This window comes from Myotis nattereri (assembly GCF_964212035.1).
Source record: "Myotis nattereri genome assembly, chromosome: 5".
NCBI lineage: Eukaryota > Metazoa > Chordata > Mammalia > Chiroptera > Vespertilionidae > Myotis > Myotis nattereri.
Window position 1 is genome coordinate 82497105 of NC_138080.1, and position 18938 is coordinate 82516042.

General features: G+C 41.6%; 1 protein-coding gene across 1 annotated transcript; it reads left to right on the forward strand.

Annotated features, from left to right (window-relative positions):
* Positions 1 to 2367: 2367 nt before the first annotated feature.
* Positions 2368 to 18579, forward strand: LOC308520292 (protocadherin beta-14-like). Its single transcript, XM_081092788.1, has 2 exons — positions 2368 to 6665; positions 12782 to 18579. The coding sequence occupies exons 1-2, from the start codon at positions 4271 to 4273 to the stop codon at positions 15169 to 15171; spliced, it is 4785 nt and encodes a 1594-aa protein (XP_080948914.1). The 5' UTR covers positions 2368 to 4270; the 3' UTR covers positions 15172 to 18579.
* The last annotated feature ends 359 nt before the right edge of the window (positions 18580 to 18938 follow it).

Here is an 18938-nt window from a genome sequence, read left to right on the forward strand (position 1 = left end):
GCATTCATCACTTTGAATATTTCTTGCCACTCCCTTCTGGCCTGCAAAGTTTCTGTTGAGAAATCAGCTGACAGTCGTATGGGTATTCCCTTGTAGGTAACTGAGTTTCTTTCTCTTGCTGTTTTTAAGATTCTCTCTTTGTCTTTTGCTCTTGGCATTTGAATTATGATGTGTCTTGGTGTGGTCCTCTTTGGATTCCTCTTGTTTGGGGTTCTCTGTGCTTCCTGGACTTGTAAGTCCATTTCTTTCACCAGGTAGGGGAAGTTTTCTGTCATTATTTCTTCAAATAGATTTTCAATATCTTACTCTCTCTCTTCTTCTGGCACCCCTATAATTCGGATGTTGGTACGCTTGAAGCTGTCCCAGAGGCTCCTTACACTATCTTCGTATTTTTGGATTCGTTTTTCATTTTGCTTTTCTAGTTGGGTGTTTTTTGCTTCTTTGTATTTTAAATCGTTGACTGATTCTTGCAATCCTCTAGTCTGCTGTTGGGAGTCTGTATAATATTCTTTATTTTAGTCAGTGTATGCTTAATTTCTAGTTGCTCCTTTATCACAACCTCGAGGGTCTCATTAGATTTCTTGTAGATCTCATTAAGTTTATCGGCAGTTTCTAGAAAATTCTTGAAAAACCTTAAAAGTGTGGTTTTGAACTCTATATCCAGTAGTTTGCTTTCCTCCATTTCTGTCATTTGTGTCCTTTTTCTTTGTCTCTGCATTTTTTATGCTTCCCTGTGTTGATAAAGTGGTTTTCTGTGCTAAGTGTCCTCTAGGGCCCAGTGGTTCAGCCTCCCCAATTACCTGATTGGTGCACCTCCTTGTGGGCTTTGTGCACAGTCTTGTTGTAGTTAAGCCTTGATTGTTGTAGTTATCACTGGGAGGAATTGACCTCCAGGCCAATTGGCTGTGAGAATCAGCTGTGTCTGCAGTGGGAGAACTTCTGTGCTGGAGACACCCCTCTGGGGCAAGACTTGCTTCAATGGGGCTTTGGTGATCACTGAGTCTGCCCCCTGAGTGTGTCTTTTATGGTTCCATGGAGCTGCAAACTGGTTGGTCCCACTCTGACCTCTGGGTTTCCTGACTCCTGGATCTCTAGGGAGGTGCTAATCTAGTCTTTGCCCTAGGCTATCCAGCAAAAGCCTCCTTGCAGGGCTTGGGCGGGGCAGGTCCCACGGGATCAACAGGGCAGGGCTAGCAGTTATGGCTGCCCTCAGTCCTGACCTCAGAGGCTTTGCTTCTCAGTGTCTCGGTAATCGCTGCAAGCTCCTCGGAGGGAAAGCTGCCCTCAAGTTCCCCCACAGATGCCAGACAGTCCCGCTTCTCCCGTATGAGTCTGGGTCCCTAGAGACTCGCCCGGAACTGGAGCTTAGAGCCTGAGACTCCCTCCCAATTGAAAACGACAACCACGCCCTCAGCCGCCAGCCGCTCCACATGCACCTCCGCACCTTAGTATTTTACTTCCATACTGCGCCTCCTCTGAGTCTCGGTATGCTTTTCTCGTTCCTTCTAGTTGTAGAATTTCCACTCAGCCAGCCTTCCTGTGGTACTGGATGATGTCCATTCCGTCTTTTAGTTGTATTTTTGAAGTGATTGTTCGAGGCAGCAAACTCCGGTGTTTACCTATGCCGCCATCTTGGTTTCTCCCCTCAAAGTATTTTAAGTGTTCAAGCATTTCTTCTTTTTTGCTTTTTTCTTGTGGTTTAATCATGGTTGTATTCAGAAATGCCACTTTTCTTTCTTTAACATCTCACTGCATTTTAGTTAACATTTAAAAAGGTTTATTACTATTGAAAATATACATGAAAATTCATGTCCTATGATACAAGCATGAGTGTAGTCAACTTTCTAGAAAGGTCAATTTTGCTTCATTATTCTTTCTGGAGCATGATTGTGAAGGCACATTGATATTGTGACCACTAATAGAATCTTGGAATATGAAATTATAATCTTCCAGATGTCTCATGAATGTTCCAAAGCTATAATGCAATCCAGTTGAAAACTGGCACCTGAATAATATTTTGCATAGCATAAATCGGGCTTGGGTGCTACTGTGTATAATTTTTTGTCTCCTGTGTACACACACGCACACACACACACACACACATACGCACAGAATGGGTACTGATTTTCAAACTTAAACAATTATAGCCAATAGAAAAATTATATTGTATATAACATAATTTCTTTGTAACATACAAAGAAATGTTTATCAATAACACTCAGATTTCTTGTTGATGTGATCTAAAATTGCCTGTATTATTTTATTCTATTTCATTTTCAAATGTGGTCATCATACATTGATTTAGTGACCTACTAATGGGTAGCAATCCCAAGCTTGAAATCCACTTTACTCAGATATATATATAGATGTGTGTAGACATTGAAAAGTATCAAAAGGTAGTCCTTTAATACTTTAATTTTAAAAATTTCAAACCATTGTTGAAGGATGAGTTGTCTCATTGCTACACAGGAACCAATCAACCATTCTTGCCTTTAGTGAATTGACTACATTATAGAATAAAAAACCTTTATTGTTTGAGTAGGAATTTTCCAATAAATTTTATCAAAAATCTAAAGCCTATATGTTGTGGAAAGAAAGTGTAGATGGCCAAAATGTGTCAGGTATAGAGGGAGGGAGGGAGGGAGGGAGGGAGGAAGGGAGAGAGAGAGAGAGAGAGAGAGAGAGAGAGAGAGAGAGAAGGCATTGGAAAGAGATGAGTGAGAATGAGTGAAATGGTTGCTTCTAGTGCTCCAAGTGCTGCAGACTAGAATGAATGCCAGAAAGAACATCCTGAGGATATTTTTTAAACTTTATCTTAACATTGTAGAGGGCCTGGGCATTAGTCAGTTAATATTGCCAGGAAGCACAATCTCTTGCTCTACCATGTCTAAAATAATCTGTTTAAATATCTTGAAAGCTATGATTTTATTACCAGTGCTTTTGAACTTTTTGGGCAGATTATTTATTTTTTGAATTCAAGACAAATGGAGGGAACAAATTAAATTCTAATTTTCCACTTTTGGGAGTGGAGCTAAGAACAAGTTCTTTTCCCCTCTAAATGAAAGCTGCAACTAAAGTCCATACTATATTAATAAATCAGTTAAGTATTAAGATTACTTCCTGTTTTTACTGTACTTAGTGGGGAAATGATGGAGGACCACTAGCTTAAAGAGAAATAATGTGTTATAGCTTTCTACCATGCCAGATGATAATAATCCTAGGAGCTAAATACTATCATTACCCCTATTTTACAGGTCAGGAAACAGAGGTACATAAGTTGCCCAAGACAGCAGATAGTAAGTGGCAGTTAGAATTCTAATGTAGACATTGTTGTTTTAAAATCCATGTTTGTAATCACTATGTTATGTTGCCTCTGAGGTCTAAGATGTCCCTTCTAGGTCTTTCTATGTTATTCTTTATGCATATATTGTGACATATTTTAATTACTTTCTGCCAAATTTTCTAGTCTGTGAGCTCCATAAAGACAAAGGTTATCTCTGTCTTATATGCCATGTCCTTATATGTGTATTTTAAAAAATACATAAATGAAGAAGCAATGATGTTACTAACTATAATCGACTGAACTTAAGTATTTACAAGAGTTGAGAAGAGAGTATATTTGCAATTAGTCAAGAGATGGCCTGAATAAAATATCATTTCTTCAGTTCAAGACATTTTTATAGATTTTTCTTGTCAGGCATTCAAACCAGTGATAATTAAATGCACTACATAGACCGAGTTTGGATCCCATTGGAAACAAACCAACAATTAAAAACGTTGTTGGAAAAAACTGGGGAAACCAAGAATAGACTGGGAATAAATTATATCAAGGAATTATTGCTAAATGGGTTGATTTTGATAGTGGTACAGTAGTTATATTTTTAAAGTCCTTATCTATTACAGATACTTAATGAAGTATTTAGAGTTAAAACTATGATGTCTGGGATTTGCTTTAAAATATTCCAGATGTATTCATGAATTACTTCTTCAAAGAGAAAACAATTTTTACTGAAAAAAATTCATAGAGACACATGGTGGCGCTGCAGGATAAGATGAAAACAGTGCATGGACCTCACTGTGGACTCCATTATTCAAGGGAACAGAGAACAGTCAACTCATTCAAGAGAGGCATTAAGGAGCTTCACTTTCAGAGCTGCCGGGAGGGCTCTACACCCTCCGGGGTTTACTTATTCTAAAAAATCAGAGCTTAGGCTTCCAAAATTAGGGCTAAACTTAAATTTTTCCACAAAGGAGATTGCTTGAAGGAACCATGGCGACCAGAGGAGCGCTGGCTTTGCGGAAAAGGCAAGTCGCCATTCTCTTTGTTTTGCTGGGATTGTCTGAGGCAGGTCCTGACTCTGTGCGCTATTCTGTGGCAGAGGAAGCAGAAATTGGCTCTTTTGTGGCCAATCTGGCAAGGGATCTGGGGCTTGGGGTGGAGGAGCTGTCCTCCCGGGAGGCCCGGATAATTTCTGATGATAATGGCAGGCATTTGCATCTCAATTTATTGACTGGGGATTTGCTCCTAAACGAGAGACTAGACCGAGAGGAGCTGTGCGGCTCTGCAGAGCCCTGCGTGTTGCATTTTCAGGTGTTATTGCAAAACCCTTTAGAGTTTTTCCGGGCTGAGCTGCACATCAAAGATATAAATGATCACTCCCCTACATTCCTGGACAAGGAAATACTTTTGAAAATATCAGAAGGTACCACTCTTGGAACGGCATTCCCAATGGAGAGTGCCCAAGATTTGGACATAGGAAGCAACAGTCTCCAAAACTATACAATTAGCCCCAATTCTCATTTCTACATTAAAATTCAAGACAGCGGTGATGGAAAGATATACCCAGAACTGGTCCTAGACAGAATGTTAGATCACGAAAAGGAGCCTGAGCTCAGATTAACACTTGTAGCACTGGATGGTGGGTCCCCACCCAGGTCTGGGACAACATTGGTCCTCATCGAGGTCTTGGACATCAATGACAACTCCCCTGAGTTTCCGCAGGGGCTCTATGAGGTGCAGGTCCCAGAGGATACAGCCATTGGTTCCTGGATAATCACCATCTCTGCTAAGGACTTGGATGCAGGACATTATGGGAAAATATCTTACGTATTTTTCCATGCATCTGAAGATATTCGTAAGACATTTGAAATCAACCCAACATCTGGTGAAGTTCGTTTGGTATCTAGCTTGGACTTTGAAGTAATACAGTCTTACACTGTAAATATTCAGGCAACAGATGGCGGGGGGCTTTCGGAAAAATGCACTCTTCTGATTAAAGTAATGGATATAAACGATAACGCACCAGAAGTGACCCTGTCATCAGTTACAAACAGAATTCCAGAAAACGCGCCACAGACCTTTGTCGCTGTTTTTAGTATTCGAGACCAAGACTCTGGGGACAATGGAAGGATGGTTTGCTCTATTCAAGATGATCTCCCTTTTATCCTGAAACCAACATTTCAGAATTTTTTCACTCTGGTTTCTGAAAAAGCACTGGACCGAGAGATGAGAGAGGAGTATAACATCACCATCACCGTCACCGACTTGGGAACCCCGAGGCTGAAAACCCAGCACAACATAACGGTGCTGGTCTCTGACGTCAACGACAACGCCCCCGCCTTCACCCAAACCGCCTACACCCTGTTCCTGCGCGAGAACAACAGCCCCGCCCTGCACATCGGCAGCGTCAGTGCCACAGACAGGGACGCGGGCGCCAACGCCCAGCTCACCTACTCGCTGCTGCCGCCCCGCGACCCGCGGCTGCCCCTGGCCTCGCTCGTGTCCATCAACGCGGACAACGGCCACCTGTTCGCCCTGAGGGCGCTGGACTTCGAGGCGCTGCAGGCGTTCGAGTTCCGCGTGGGCGCCACGGACCGCGGGTCGCCCGCGCTGAGCAGCCAGGCGCTGGTGCGCGTGCAGGTGCTGGACGCCAACGACAACGCGCCCTTCGTGCTGTACCCGCTGCAGAACGGCTCTGCGCCCTGCACCGAGCTGGTGCCCAGGGCGGCCGAGCCGGGCTACCTGGTGAGCAAGGTGGTGGCGGTGGACGCAGACTCGGGCCAGAACGCCTGGCTGTCGTTCCAGCTGCTCAAGGCCACGGAGCCCGGGCTGTTCGGCGTGTGGGCGCACAATGGCGAGGTGCGCACGGCGCGGCTGCTGAGCGAGCGCGACGCGGCCAAGCACCGGCTGCTGGTGCTGGTCAAGGACAATGGCGAGCCCGCGCTGTCGGCCAGCGTCACGCTGCACGTGCTGCTGGTGGACGGCTTCTCGCAGCCCTACCTGCCGCTGCCCGAAGCGGCGGCCGACCCGGCGCGGGCCGACCCGCTGACCGTGTACCTGGTCATCGCGCTGGCGTCGGTGTCGTCGCTGTTCCTGTGCTCGGTGCTGGCGTTCATCGCGGTGCGGCTGTGCAGGCGGAGCAGGGCCGCCTGGGCGGGTGGCTGTTCGGGGCCTGAGGGCCACCTTCCGGGCCACCTGGTGGACGTCAGCGGCACGGGGACCCTGTCCCACAGCTACCAGTATGAGGTGTGTCTGATGGGAGGTACTGGGACAGATGAATTTAAATTTCTGAAGCCAATTGTTCCCAATCTTCCAATCAATGACACTGGTAGGAATGTAGAGGAAAATGAGAACTTTAGGAATAGCTTTGGATTCAACATCCAATAAAATTTTTATTTTAAACATTTAGTCTTTCATTATTCTTGGCAAACAGGTAATACTTTGCCAATTTATAGTGGATAGCAGTTGTACAGAAGTTGCATGTATTATTCCTGAAGCTCTTGCATTTTGCTTTACAAATCTTTATTAGTTTGTGTGTTTTCTGTTTGTTTGTTTTTTCATTTATTTTGTCAAAAATGGCATATTGGGCTGGCCAGGTCTCTCAGTTGGTTATAAAGTCATCTTGATACATCAAGGTTGCGAGTTCAATTCCTTTTTAGGACTCACACAAGTATCAACCAATGAATGCATAAATAAGTGGAACAACAAATAGACATTTCTCTCTCAAATCAATTTTAAAAGTTGAAAAATGGCATGTTAAAGAAGTTATTGCTCATTTTTTGTGGTAATAGTATTGTTAGGCAAAACAATGTTGTTGATTATTTGGAATTGCAATCTAATATGTTAAGAGTGAATGCCACAATATATGTAATTTACTCCTAGACATTTCGTTAAAGCATAGCTAAAGCAAAAATTTTAAATGCTGCTGAATCTGGGTGAAAATAAATTGGATTTTATCATATTATTCTCCTTGAAAACTTTTCATCATAAACATTAAAAATGCTAACTTACTGTATTCAGTACTAGAGTACCTTTTTGTTAGTTTATAGTAAAGTGTTTTTTTGAGATTTTACTTTTTGACAAAATAAAAGTGACCACATTGGAAATTATTGATTTCTTAAGTAACCTTTCTTTATTGTTGTTGATGCTGATGCTGATTTGGGAGAAGAGTCTTAACAATGTTCTGATACTTTATATCCCTGTTTTGTTTTCTGTAAGTATACCCTGTTTGCTAGTTTAAATTTGTATTATTTTATGTTGTTTATTACTTAACTAGAATGTAGTCTATGGTATTATCTTGAGTAAACAATCCTCCAGCAGAAAAGTACAGGTGAAAAAATTTCTTAAGAAATTGAAATGAGCCAAAGCCGGTTTGGCTCAGCGGATAGAGCGTCGGCCTGCGGACTGAAAGGTCCCAGGTTCGATTCCGGTCAAGGGCATGTACCTGGGTTGCAGGCACTTCCCCAGTGGGGGATGTGCAGGAGGCAGCTGATCAATGTTTCTCTCTCATAGATGTTTCTAACTCTCTATCTCTCTTCCTTCCTCTCTGTAAAAAATCAATAAAATATATTTAAAAAAAAAAAAAAGAAATTGAAATGAAAATTCACACTGTTAATGAAATAAAGAAGGAAGACATTGGATGTATAGTACAGTGCCATATACCCATATAATACATAATACCATATTTGTAGAAAATACAAATATATAAATAAACATAATGGAAGGAGAGAAGAAGGAACAGATATAGGAAAGGAGACGTGTTTATACGTAGGAGGATTAGGGTGCAGTGAGAAGTGAGAACTATACCAATGTCCATGACAGAAATTGTCTCTTCTAAGAGATTGTTTAAATTGATTGCAGCATTATGAAGTTGAGTTAGCATTGATCAGTTGCTAAAAATAGATATTATTTCTCTATGCTCTTGAGAAGATCAATCCCCTGAACCCCATGAAACCTAAGAATTTACTTGTAATTTTGAGACATACCAAGGGATACTTTACATTTTTTAAAATATATATTTTATTGATTTTTTTACAGAGAGGAAGGGAGAGAGATAGAGAGTTAGAAACATCGATGAGAGAGAAACATCGATCAGCCGCCTCCCGCACATCTCCTACTGGAGATGTGCCGGCAACCCAGGTACATGCCCTTGACCGGAATCGAACCTGGGACCCTTCAGTCCACAGGCGGACGCTCTATCCGCTGAGCCAAACCGGTTTTGGCTACTTTACATTTTTAATTAGGATGGTATAGATTATGTAGACCAACACTTCCACTGGAAGTAATGACCTAAAAAGGCACATAGATTGTCAGGTCACAGTTACTATTTAAAAGTAACCTGAAGAGATAAATGAGCCCCATATCCACTTTTTCCCTGGGAACACTTGGAATCCTGGGAAATGTGAGCCTCTATTTTGATGGTTTATATAATAAGGGAGAAGCATAACAAATAAGAAATTTATAGAAGACCCTCACATTAATAAATATGAATCCCTAAGAACCACATCTTAACCAGTAGGTGGGTGATCCTTCATGTGGAATATCAGCTTTGAACTTGAATTTTGATTTAAGGTGACAGATCCTAATAGAACCAAATGCAGACCTTCTATGAAGAAGGTTTATTCATTCTAAGCCTAGAACTAGTATATAATTTTAGTTAACTTTAACACAAAATAACTGCATACACAAAGAAACATGACACTATGAGTGAGAGCCAGCAGGATGGAAAAAGAACACAGAAATAAATTTGCAAACACTTCAAATATCTTCATTATTGGATACAGTCCATAATGTGCTAATCACTCTAATTGAAGTACAGTTATACTTAAAGATGTACAGAAAATAAATTTGAAAGGTTAGAAGACAACAGAATAGAACTGAAAAATATGATAATCAAAATTTGAAACTGAATAAAAGTTTTAATAGAAAATTAGATATATCCAAATAAAGAATTCATGGAGTAAAAGAAGTCAGAATATAATTTATCCAGCATGCAACTCAGAAAGTTAATAAGATGAAAAATACAAAGAAGATGGTTAGAAACATAGGACAGAATAAAAAGGTTTAACATATATTTAACCAGAATTACAGAAGGATCAATTAGTTGAAAAAAATAATTGCTGGGAATTTCCAGAATTGATGAAAACACCAATGCAGTTTCAAGAGATCCAAATAAACCTAGCAGGATAAATAAAAGATATTCATACTGTGCTTGCTTTGGCAGCACATATACTAAAACCGGAACGATACAGAGAAGATTAGCATAGCCCCTGCGCAAGGATGACACGCAAATTCGTGAAGTGTTCCATATTTAAAAAATATATATATTCATTCCTAGAAACATCATTGTGAAATTCCAGAAAGCCCCAAACAAAGAAATCTTTTTTTAAAAAGTAACTCCTCCCCCCAAAAAAGTAAAAACCATGGGGAAAAGACATTTAACCTTTAAACACAAGACTATTAGAGTGACAGCTATGTTCCATGTTGACAATTTCTCAACAGTAGCAATGGAAACTAAAAGAAGATATCTTCAACGTGCTGAAAGAGCCCAGCTGGTGGGCTCGGTAGTTGAGCGTTGACCCATGAACCAAGAGGTCCCCTACTGATTACTGGTCACAGGCCCCAGATGCAGGTTTGATCCCCAGTACGGGTGTGCAGGAGGCAGCCTATAGATGTCTTTCTCTCATCAATGTTTCTACCTATCCCTCTTCCTTCCTCTCTCTCTCTCAAATCAATAAATACATATACAAATGTGTTGAAATAAATTAGCAAACTTTCCTACCTAAATAGTTTTTGCACATAAGAGCCATCAAATGAGAGCCCTGGCCGGTTTTGGCTCAGTGGTTTGGTTCTTAGTCAAGGGCACAGTCAGGATGCCAAGTGTCTCTCTCACATGGATATTTTTCCTCTCTCTCTCCCCTCCCTCCTACTGTCTCTATAAATAAATGGAAAAATATCCTCTAGTGAGGATTAACAACAACAAAAAAGAATCATCAAATGAGAGAATCAAACCAATTGGATATCAGTTTGGTTTTTAAATGAATCAAGATCATGAGAGAGAATTGCTGTAAAGACATTTTACTCTCAAATATACAACTTCTTATAGTTTTCCTCTGTTCATGCCATACCACAATTCTGAATTAAGGAGTTTCTAGCCTTCTTCATCTTTAGTAACATCCACTTCTAGTCTAGTCGAGTCACCTATGGCCACTTCCTGGAGATGGTAGTCTGGAAGAACTGCAATCACATAGTCAAACATACTTCTCTTAACCTACAACTTATATACTTTCTTGAAGGGCTCCAATCACCATTTATACCAATAAATTCTAAATTTGTCTCTGCAGCCCAAACCTCTTTTCTCACTTCCATTTATATAATGGAAGCTCATTTACATAAATATTTAAATGGATGCTCTATGGATACCTCAAACTCAAGATGTTTTAAGTTAAAATTTTCCCTTCCTAAAAATTGAAACATCTTCTCCAGTTCTATACCCATTTTCTCATCTCCCCTCTTGTATTTACTTTATCAGTTAATAGTGCTATCATTTACTCAGTTCCCTAAGCCTCAGTTCCTTCTTATTCGAATGCCTCTGTATCTAATCTATCATCACATCCAATATATTTTATCTTGATTATTTTAATTACGGCATTTCTAGTTGAGGCCAATCTCATCTCTTACATGTATTATTGCAACAACTTCTAATCAGTCTCCTGCCTCTCGTCTTACTCCTTTCTAATTTATTCTTAACTCTGAAATAGGATGATCTTTTGAAAAGTAAAAATATGGCCATGCCATTTTTCTATTTAAAACCTTTCATAATCTTGCATCTCCACTGATGTAGAGTTCGAATGGCATGACACAAAATACTTGCTTATCTTTTCAGTCTCAGCTCTGTTTCTTTCCTTTTGCTGTATTGCTCAACCATATTGATCCTACTTCAGTTCTTCCAAAACAAGTCTTTCATTTTGGATATCATGTTTTCAGTTTTCCTGGAAATTTCACCCCACACTGAATTTTGGTTTGGAATCTTCATTCTCATCTTTTATGTATCAGTTTAGAATATCCTTTTTACAGAAAAGTTTTTTCTGTACTTCCAAATTCTGGTTAGATAACCCTCACCTTTGCTCTTATAGTTGCATATACTTTTGCTATCACGGCATTCACTATGCTCTATTCTTAATGTGTGATCACTTCTCTGCCTCCACATTTCAGGACAGAAACTATGTCTGTCTGTTTACTACTCTATTCCTAACATTTATCACCAGGCCTAGCACAAAATATATGCTCAATAAATATTTGCTGAACAAATTGTTGAATGGATGCTTTTGGAAGACCTGGATCTGCAACATGAAACTCAGTTCCACAACTAAATTTGGGTCTAATTTGTTCAACTTTTTTTTAATGTTCAGAAACTAGACATATTTTATTCATTAATGTTGAGTACTTATTTACTTTTTACTCCTGCCACATAAGTCTCCTATGGAGGATCCCTAAATACATGGTACCATTTACCAAATCTGAAATGTCAGCCTCCCCAAAACAACTATTTGCATATACCAGGTTCAGTTTCCAGTGAACCTTATTCTTTTTTTTTTTTAAATATATTTTATTGATTTTTTACAGAGAGGAAGGGAGAGAGACAGAGAGTTAGAAACATCGATGGGAGAGAAACATCGATCAGCCGCCTCCTGCACATCTCCCACTGGGGATGTGCCCGCAGCCCAGGTACATGCCCTTGACCGGAATCGAACCTGGGACCCCTCAGTCCGCAGGCCGACACTCTATCCACTGAGCCAAACCGGTTTCGGCTTACCTTATTCTTATTGTCTTAGAGTATTTGTTGACAGCTAGGGACAACTAAGACCTCTAGTTTTCCTGGAAACTTCTTGCGCACTAAGTCTATTACATAGAAGAGTTGTCCTAACTATTTTTAGTTGTTTTATATATTGTGTTCATAACTTATTTGAAGATGAGAGAGCATAACTTATTTGAAATTGGGGCTGTATCTTCAATATATGTTTTTTATAGCCATGACAGTTCTAGCCAATTGTGGTTTGCTGTGTTAAGGAATGAACAGCAACAGCATCACATATCACAAAGAATGTAACTTAGAAAAGAAAATAGGAATTTAGGAGAGAATATAATTTAAATCCATCAATCCAACACACAAGGTAGAGCAATCTTCTGTCTCAACTTACTTGATTTTGTTTAAAACCTGAGAATCTGTAGAGTCACTTGGTGGCGCTGCAGGATAAGATAGGGTAATTTTTGTTACATCAGAAGCCACTGGCTTCCATTAACCAGTGGAGCTGAGAGCGCTAAAGAAGCAGGGAGGGGGAAAGAGGCTTTCAAAAGAAAGCTAGGCAGCCAACAAAAGCCTCACAGCGGGATTATAAATCTATAGATTACTAAAGGTCCAGGCTGATTGAGAGGAGCAACTCCTGGAGCTGTTTGAGATTGAGCTGAAACATTTCCAAAGAGAGGCGTTTGGCTAAGGAGCCATGGAGCCGGGAGAGGAGAGCCCTCAGCATGTAAGGCAAGTGCTGCTTTTCTTTGTTGTCCTGGGAGGGTCTTTGGTGTGTTCAGAGACCAGGCGCTATTCTGTGGCAGAGGAAACGGAGACCGGATCGTTTATAGCCAACGTGGTGAGAGACATAGGTTCAGGTGTGGAAGACCTGGCTGCGCGGGGGGCTAGGGTCATCTTTGACGATTATAAATCATACTTGTGGTTGGATCCGCAGACTGGCAACTTGCTTTTAAATGAGGAATTGGACCGGGAGGCACTTTGCGGTCTCACGGAGCCATGTTTGTTGCATTTCCAGGTGTTACTGGAAAATCCTTTGCAATTTTTTCAGGCTGAGCTTTGGGTTAAAGACATAAATGATCACACTCCCACATTCCTAGATAAAGACATACTTCTGAAAATCTCAGAAGGTACTGCTCCAGGAACTGCATTCCAAATGGAGAGTGCTCAGGATTTGGATGTAGGAAAGAATGGCGTCCAAAACTACACATTAAGTCCCAATCCTCATTTCCACCTCAAAGTACAAGACAGTGATGAGGGCAGAAAATACCCAGAGCTGGTACTGGACCAATCTCTGGACCGAGAAAGGGAGCCTGAGATGAGATTAACGCTAACAGCCTTGGATGGTGGGTCTCCGCCCAGGTCTGGAACTGCAGTGGTTCGTGTTTGGGTTTTAGATATCAATGACAATGCACCGGAGTTTGAGAGGCCTGTCTATGAGGTTCAGGTACCAGAAAACAGCCCTCTGGACTCCTTAGTCATCAAGGTGTCTGCTACAGATTTAGACGCAGGGATAAATGGAGAACTAACTTACTCATTTTCCCACGTCTCCAAAGACACACGGAAAACATTTGAAATCCATCCAATTTCTGGCGAAGTCCACTTAAAAGCGCTTCTGGATTTTGAGTTAGTTCAGTCTTACACAATAAATATTCAGGCCACTGACGGTGGGAGTCTCTCAGGAAAATCAACAATTTTGGTTCGGGTTGTAGATGTGAATGACAACCCTCCGGAAATAGTCATGACATCTCTTACCAGCCCCATACCAGAAAATTCATCGCCTGAAATGGTGGTCGCTGTTTTCAGCTTACGAGACCAAGACTCTGGAAATAACGGGAAGATGGTTTGCTCAATTCAGGACAATCTCCCCTTTCTCTTGAGGCCTACTTTTAAGAACTTCTACACCCTGGTAACAGAAGGACCTCTAGACAGAGAGAACAAGGCCGAGTACAACATCACCATCACCGTCACCGACTTGGGGACCCCCAGGCTGAAAACCCAGCACAACATCACCCTGCTGGTGTCCGACGTCAACGACAACGCCCCCGCCTTCACCCAAACCGCCTACACCCTGTTCCTGCGCGAGAACAACAGCCCCGCCCTGCACATCGGCAGCGTCAGCGCCACAGACAGGGACGCGGGCGCCAACGCCCAGCTCACCTACTCGCTGCTGCCGCCCCGCGACCCGCGGCTGCCCCTGGCCTCGCTCGTGTCCATCAACGCGGACAACGGCCACCTGTTCGCCCTGAGGGCGCTGGACTTCGAGGCGCTGCAGGCGTTCGAGTTCCGCGTGGGCGCCACGGACCGCGGGTCGCCCGCGCTGAGCAGCCAGGCGCTGGTGCGCGTGCAGGTGCTGGACGCCAACGACAACGCGCCCTTCGTGCTGTACCCGCTGCAGAACGGCTCTGCGCCCTGCACCGAGCTGGTGCCCAGGGCGGCCGAGCCGGGCTACCTGGTGAGCAAGGTGGTGGCGGTGGACGCAGACTCGGGCCAGAACGCCTGGCTGTCGTTCCAGCTGCTCAAGGCCACGGAGCCCGGGCTGTTCGGCGTGTGGGCGCACAGTGGCGAGGTGCGCACGGCGCGGCTGCTGAGCGAGCGCGACGCGGCCAAGCACCGGCTGCTGGTGCTGGTCAAGGACAATGGCGAGCCCGCGCTGTCGGCCAGCGTCACGCTGCACGTGCTGCTGGTGGACGGCTTCTCGCAGCCCTACCTGCCGCTGCCCGGAGCGGCGGCCGACCCGGCGCGGGCCGACCCGCTGACCGTGTCCCTGGTCATCGCGCTGGCGTCGGTGTCGTCGCTGTTCCTGTGCTCGGTGCTGGCGTTCATCGCGGTGCGGCTGTGCAGGCGGAGCAGGGCCGCCTGGGCGGGTGGCTGCTCGGTGCCTGAGGGCCACCTTCCGGGCCACCTGGTGGACGTCAGCGGCACGGGGACCCTGTCCCAGAGCTACCAGTATGAGGTGTGTCTGATGGGAGGCTCAGGGACCAGCGAGTTCAAGTTCCTTAAACCAGTTATCCCCAGCCTCCCGCCCCAAAATCCTGAAAAGGAAGAAAGCCACACCTTTCTCAATGGCTTTGGTTTCATTTAGGAATTCCATTATTATGCAAAACTTGTAAAAAGAGTGCTATTTCTTTGTAAAATTTATTCATTGTAATGTAAAATTATTTCTTTGGAGCAACCTCACTAAGAGCTCAGAAATTTCAATGTCTACTCTCTGCTCTTCTTAACTGGAAAAAACTGTAGGAGCTAGAATTTGTTTAGTCTTTCTTCCAAAATGCAACCTCAAATAATTTATTTACAAGATGGAGCAAAAGTAGGTTTACAGTTATTCATATGGAAATAATACAAGAACAAACTGTGGCCCTAACTGGTTTGGCTCAGTGGATAGAGTATCAGCCTGCCGACTCAGGGGTCCCAGGTCCGATTCCGGTCAAGAGCATGTACCTGGGTTGTGGGCTCATACCCAGTGGGGAGTGTGCAGGAGGCAGCTGATCGATGTTTCTCTCTCATCGATGTTCCTAACTCTCTATCCCTCTCCCTAACTCTGTAAAAAATCAATAAATTATATAAAACCTCTTGACTTTTTTAAAAAAAAGAACAAACTGTGTTTCACGTGTTAACAATTGTGAACCTACCTTTGCCCACCCTGCATACGGCATTTTCCCTTCTAGGTTAATTGCACACTCAGCTCAGTCATAGCCTCTGGGTGTTCTGGGTTCTAGATGCTCTCACCAAACCAGTTTTTATGTTTGATAGTATTAGTATAGAGGACATGCATGCTATGAATCAAAACATAATTGCTTTGTCATCCGCTTAGGTTGATTTTTAATGTTACTTTTTAAAGGTCTTTTAAAGTATGATCAATTTTCTAGTCTCTTCTGCCAAATATTTCAAATAATTTTTTTCTCCATTTAGGTATGTTTCTGTGTAAATACTTTGTGAATTGTTTATATTGCTGATAGGTGGTGTATTAAAATAAATTCTAATCTTGTTTAGATTAAGGCAGATATTTAGCCACATAATTTATGGATTATATGGGTTGATTCATGTCTGAGAGCTTCCCAGTATGATCCAAGAAGGAGAAACACTATTTAGATGTTTGTTCCATTTTCTTTACTTTTCCTATTTTGATTGGTTCAGCAACAGACTCCTGATTAAAGCAGAAATAGTCATATTCTCCAAGCCCTTAAATTGGCAGTTAAGATGTAGTTCATCTATTTTTTCTTGATTGCTTGTAACTAGGAAATACATGTTAAACATAGGCTGAGGTAGCCATGTTTAGCCATGTTTGGGCTGGCCACACAGAATCACAGGTAAAGAGCAAGGAGAGAGGGGAGGAAGGAAGGGAAGGGAAGAGTAAAGGTGAGAATGAATAAGGAGGTGGAGGAAACAGAAACCCAAGGAACAGTAGAGACGAAGACAGCTAGCACTTGGTTCTTCTAGCCCAGCCGTGGGCAAACTACAGCCCGCGGGCGGATCCGGCCCGTTTGAAATGAATAAAACTAAAAAAAAAAAAGACCGTACCCTTTTATGTAATGATGTTTACTTTGAATTTATATTAGTTCACACAAACACTCCATCCATGCTTTTGTTCCGGCCCTCCGGTCCAGTTTAAGAACCCATTGTGGCCCTCGGGTCAAAAAGTTTGCCCACCCCTGGCCTAGACCTATCAGTTTCTCATTCCAGTGTCCCCAAAGTCTTGTTGTCCTTGAGTCCTACAATAAGACCCCAGTTTCCTAATAATAAAACTTGTTTATTTAACCCGTGGCGGGATTACTGGAAGCCAAAAGAGACAAGAAAGACATGTGCCGTCCTGAGTACTCAATTAGCCCATGTACCAGCAAACCTAGGTCCTTTGTTGCATGCTTCTAATATTAACTTAGCCAATGAATGGAATAACAAATGTACAAGCTTTGAGATAATTAATCTATACTAGAGAATTTTGTTATAAACCTTAAATTTTATAAATAATTGGCAAAGTCTTTCAATAGAAGAAATGCTACAAAGGGTTTTATGGAATGTTTTTCTAACAAGTTTCCCTCCATTATTTTATGTGCCCAGGACTAGTTTTTAAAAGTAACACTTAGATTGTTATTGTTTGAGTGTCTAGACCTTTTCTCAGGATCATCAGACATGTGAACGTAATTATTTTATCATTTAATGTCAAATCTTCAGAATCTACAAATAATGTAGTCTATAGATTATATGGGTTGATACATGATTTTAAGAATAATACAGTATTTGATGAACACATACTCTATTATTAAAAAGGCTCATAAAAATTTAAGTTTCCTGCCAAGTCTACAAGCTTAAATTTTTCTCCTTAGAAGAAAAAAATAAGGAGAAAATTTTTCTGAGAGATGACAGATGGGAATGAAAAACTAATTTTGATGCATTTGCTCACTGACTTAGATACCAGCTTCTACTGGTTAATTTTCTTAATGCATGAATATTAAGGGCACATTTTCTTGCCTATTTAATTTCATAGTAGAGAGGTTGGATCCATGACCAAGATCTCTGAGGAAAATTCTTAGATATAACTGTAACCAGCATGTTCTCATGTTTTGAAGGTTCATTTAATTAAATTTGTTTCACTACTAGAAGAAAACTTTCTAAAATAGAATGATTTGTATTTCAATAGAATTGAACCAATATTCAACACAATGTTTACATGAGGCCCGAGCTGTTTTCCCAGTTATCCAGGTGATCGGAGTGCCAGACTATGTTATACTGTTGGTTATTTAAACAATATTAAAGTATTGTTTAAAATTTGGTGCAACTGGGGAGACTCCAGGTCCCTTACCCCAAGATATTTTTTCCATCCTTAGGAGTAAAAACTTTATTCTAGGGTGTCAGGATCTCCAGCTACCCTCAAGAGCTATGTGAGTTGCTTGCTAAAAGTAAATTGTGTTTCCTACTTGGGAATAAGTTTAACCTGCTGTTTCAAATGAACCTAACTTACTTTCTTCTGCACTTTAGTTATTACTGTAACTTCAGTTCTTTAGTATATTTGTAATGTTGACTTTCCTACTTTTCAAGATCTCAGTGAATGTTAACTTCAACATGTATATATCTTAGTTTTAGTAACAGATGTAGATGCTTTTTACAAATAGTTTTAGATAATTAATAGTCAATACAACAGTGCTTACGGAGATATTGAGACAATATCTGTAGACAATATTTATAAATAAGTTATCCACAATCCCTTAAGCTATTTGTTTAGTTTGCATAGTAAACCAGTTCTAGCTGGTCTGACACTTAAGTTTATACTATTGAAGTATGTAAATGAATCTCTTCATCTCCCTTGCTGGCAGTGTGTTAAGAGTTTGATTTCTTTAGGAATAGACTGATAACTACCCATCTTTTTCTACTCAATTCCCCCAGAATACAGATAGTATAGTACACTTTATATTGTAAGCTTCAGAACAACAAAGAAGGTATGTGTATTCCCACCACTTAGTATTCTGCCTGACATATAATATGAAATCAATAAGGTCTGTTGAATAAACAAATAAATACAGTTAGCTTTGTTCTTGCATCATTTCCCAAAGTGGCTGGTACCACTTCCACATTCATAATCTCGCAGGAAAATAGAAGTTACAATTTTATTTATAAACCACCCGCTATATAATCCGTGGTGGTGGTTGTGTATGTGTGTGTGCCTAAATCAAGTGGAAAGCGTTTTGTAGCATTTCCAGCAAACTAGGTTTAAGTGCAACACATGGTGGCGCTGTAAGCTAAGGCTTCGAAAAAACAGACCTGCGGAGGGGCGCGTTCCGGTTCTGGTGGCCATTACACAGATCTAAGGAAGAGAGGAGGATCCTTAACGGAATTACCCTGCGGCAAGGATTGATT

Coding starts and splice junctions, on each gene's coding strand:
- LOC308520292 (XM_081092788.1), top strand. CDS start 4,271: ATGGCGACCAGAGGAGCGCTGGCTTTGCGGAAAAGGCAAGTCGCCATT. Junction 6,666..12,781: donor CTTTGGATTCAACATCCAAT/AAAATTTTTATT, acceptor TTGGCTAAGGAG/CCATGGAGCCGGGAGAGGAG.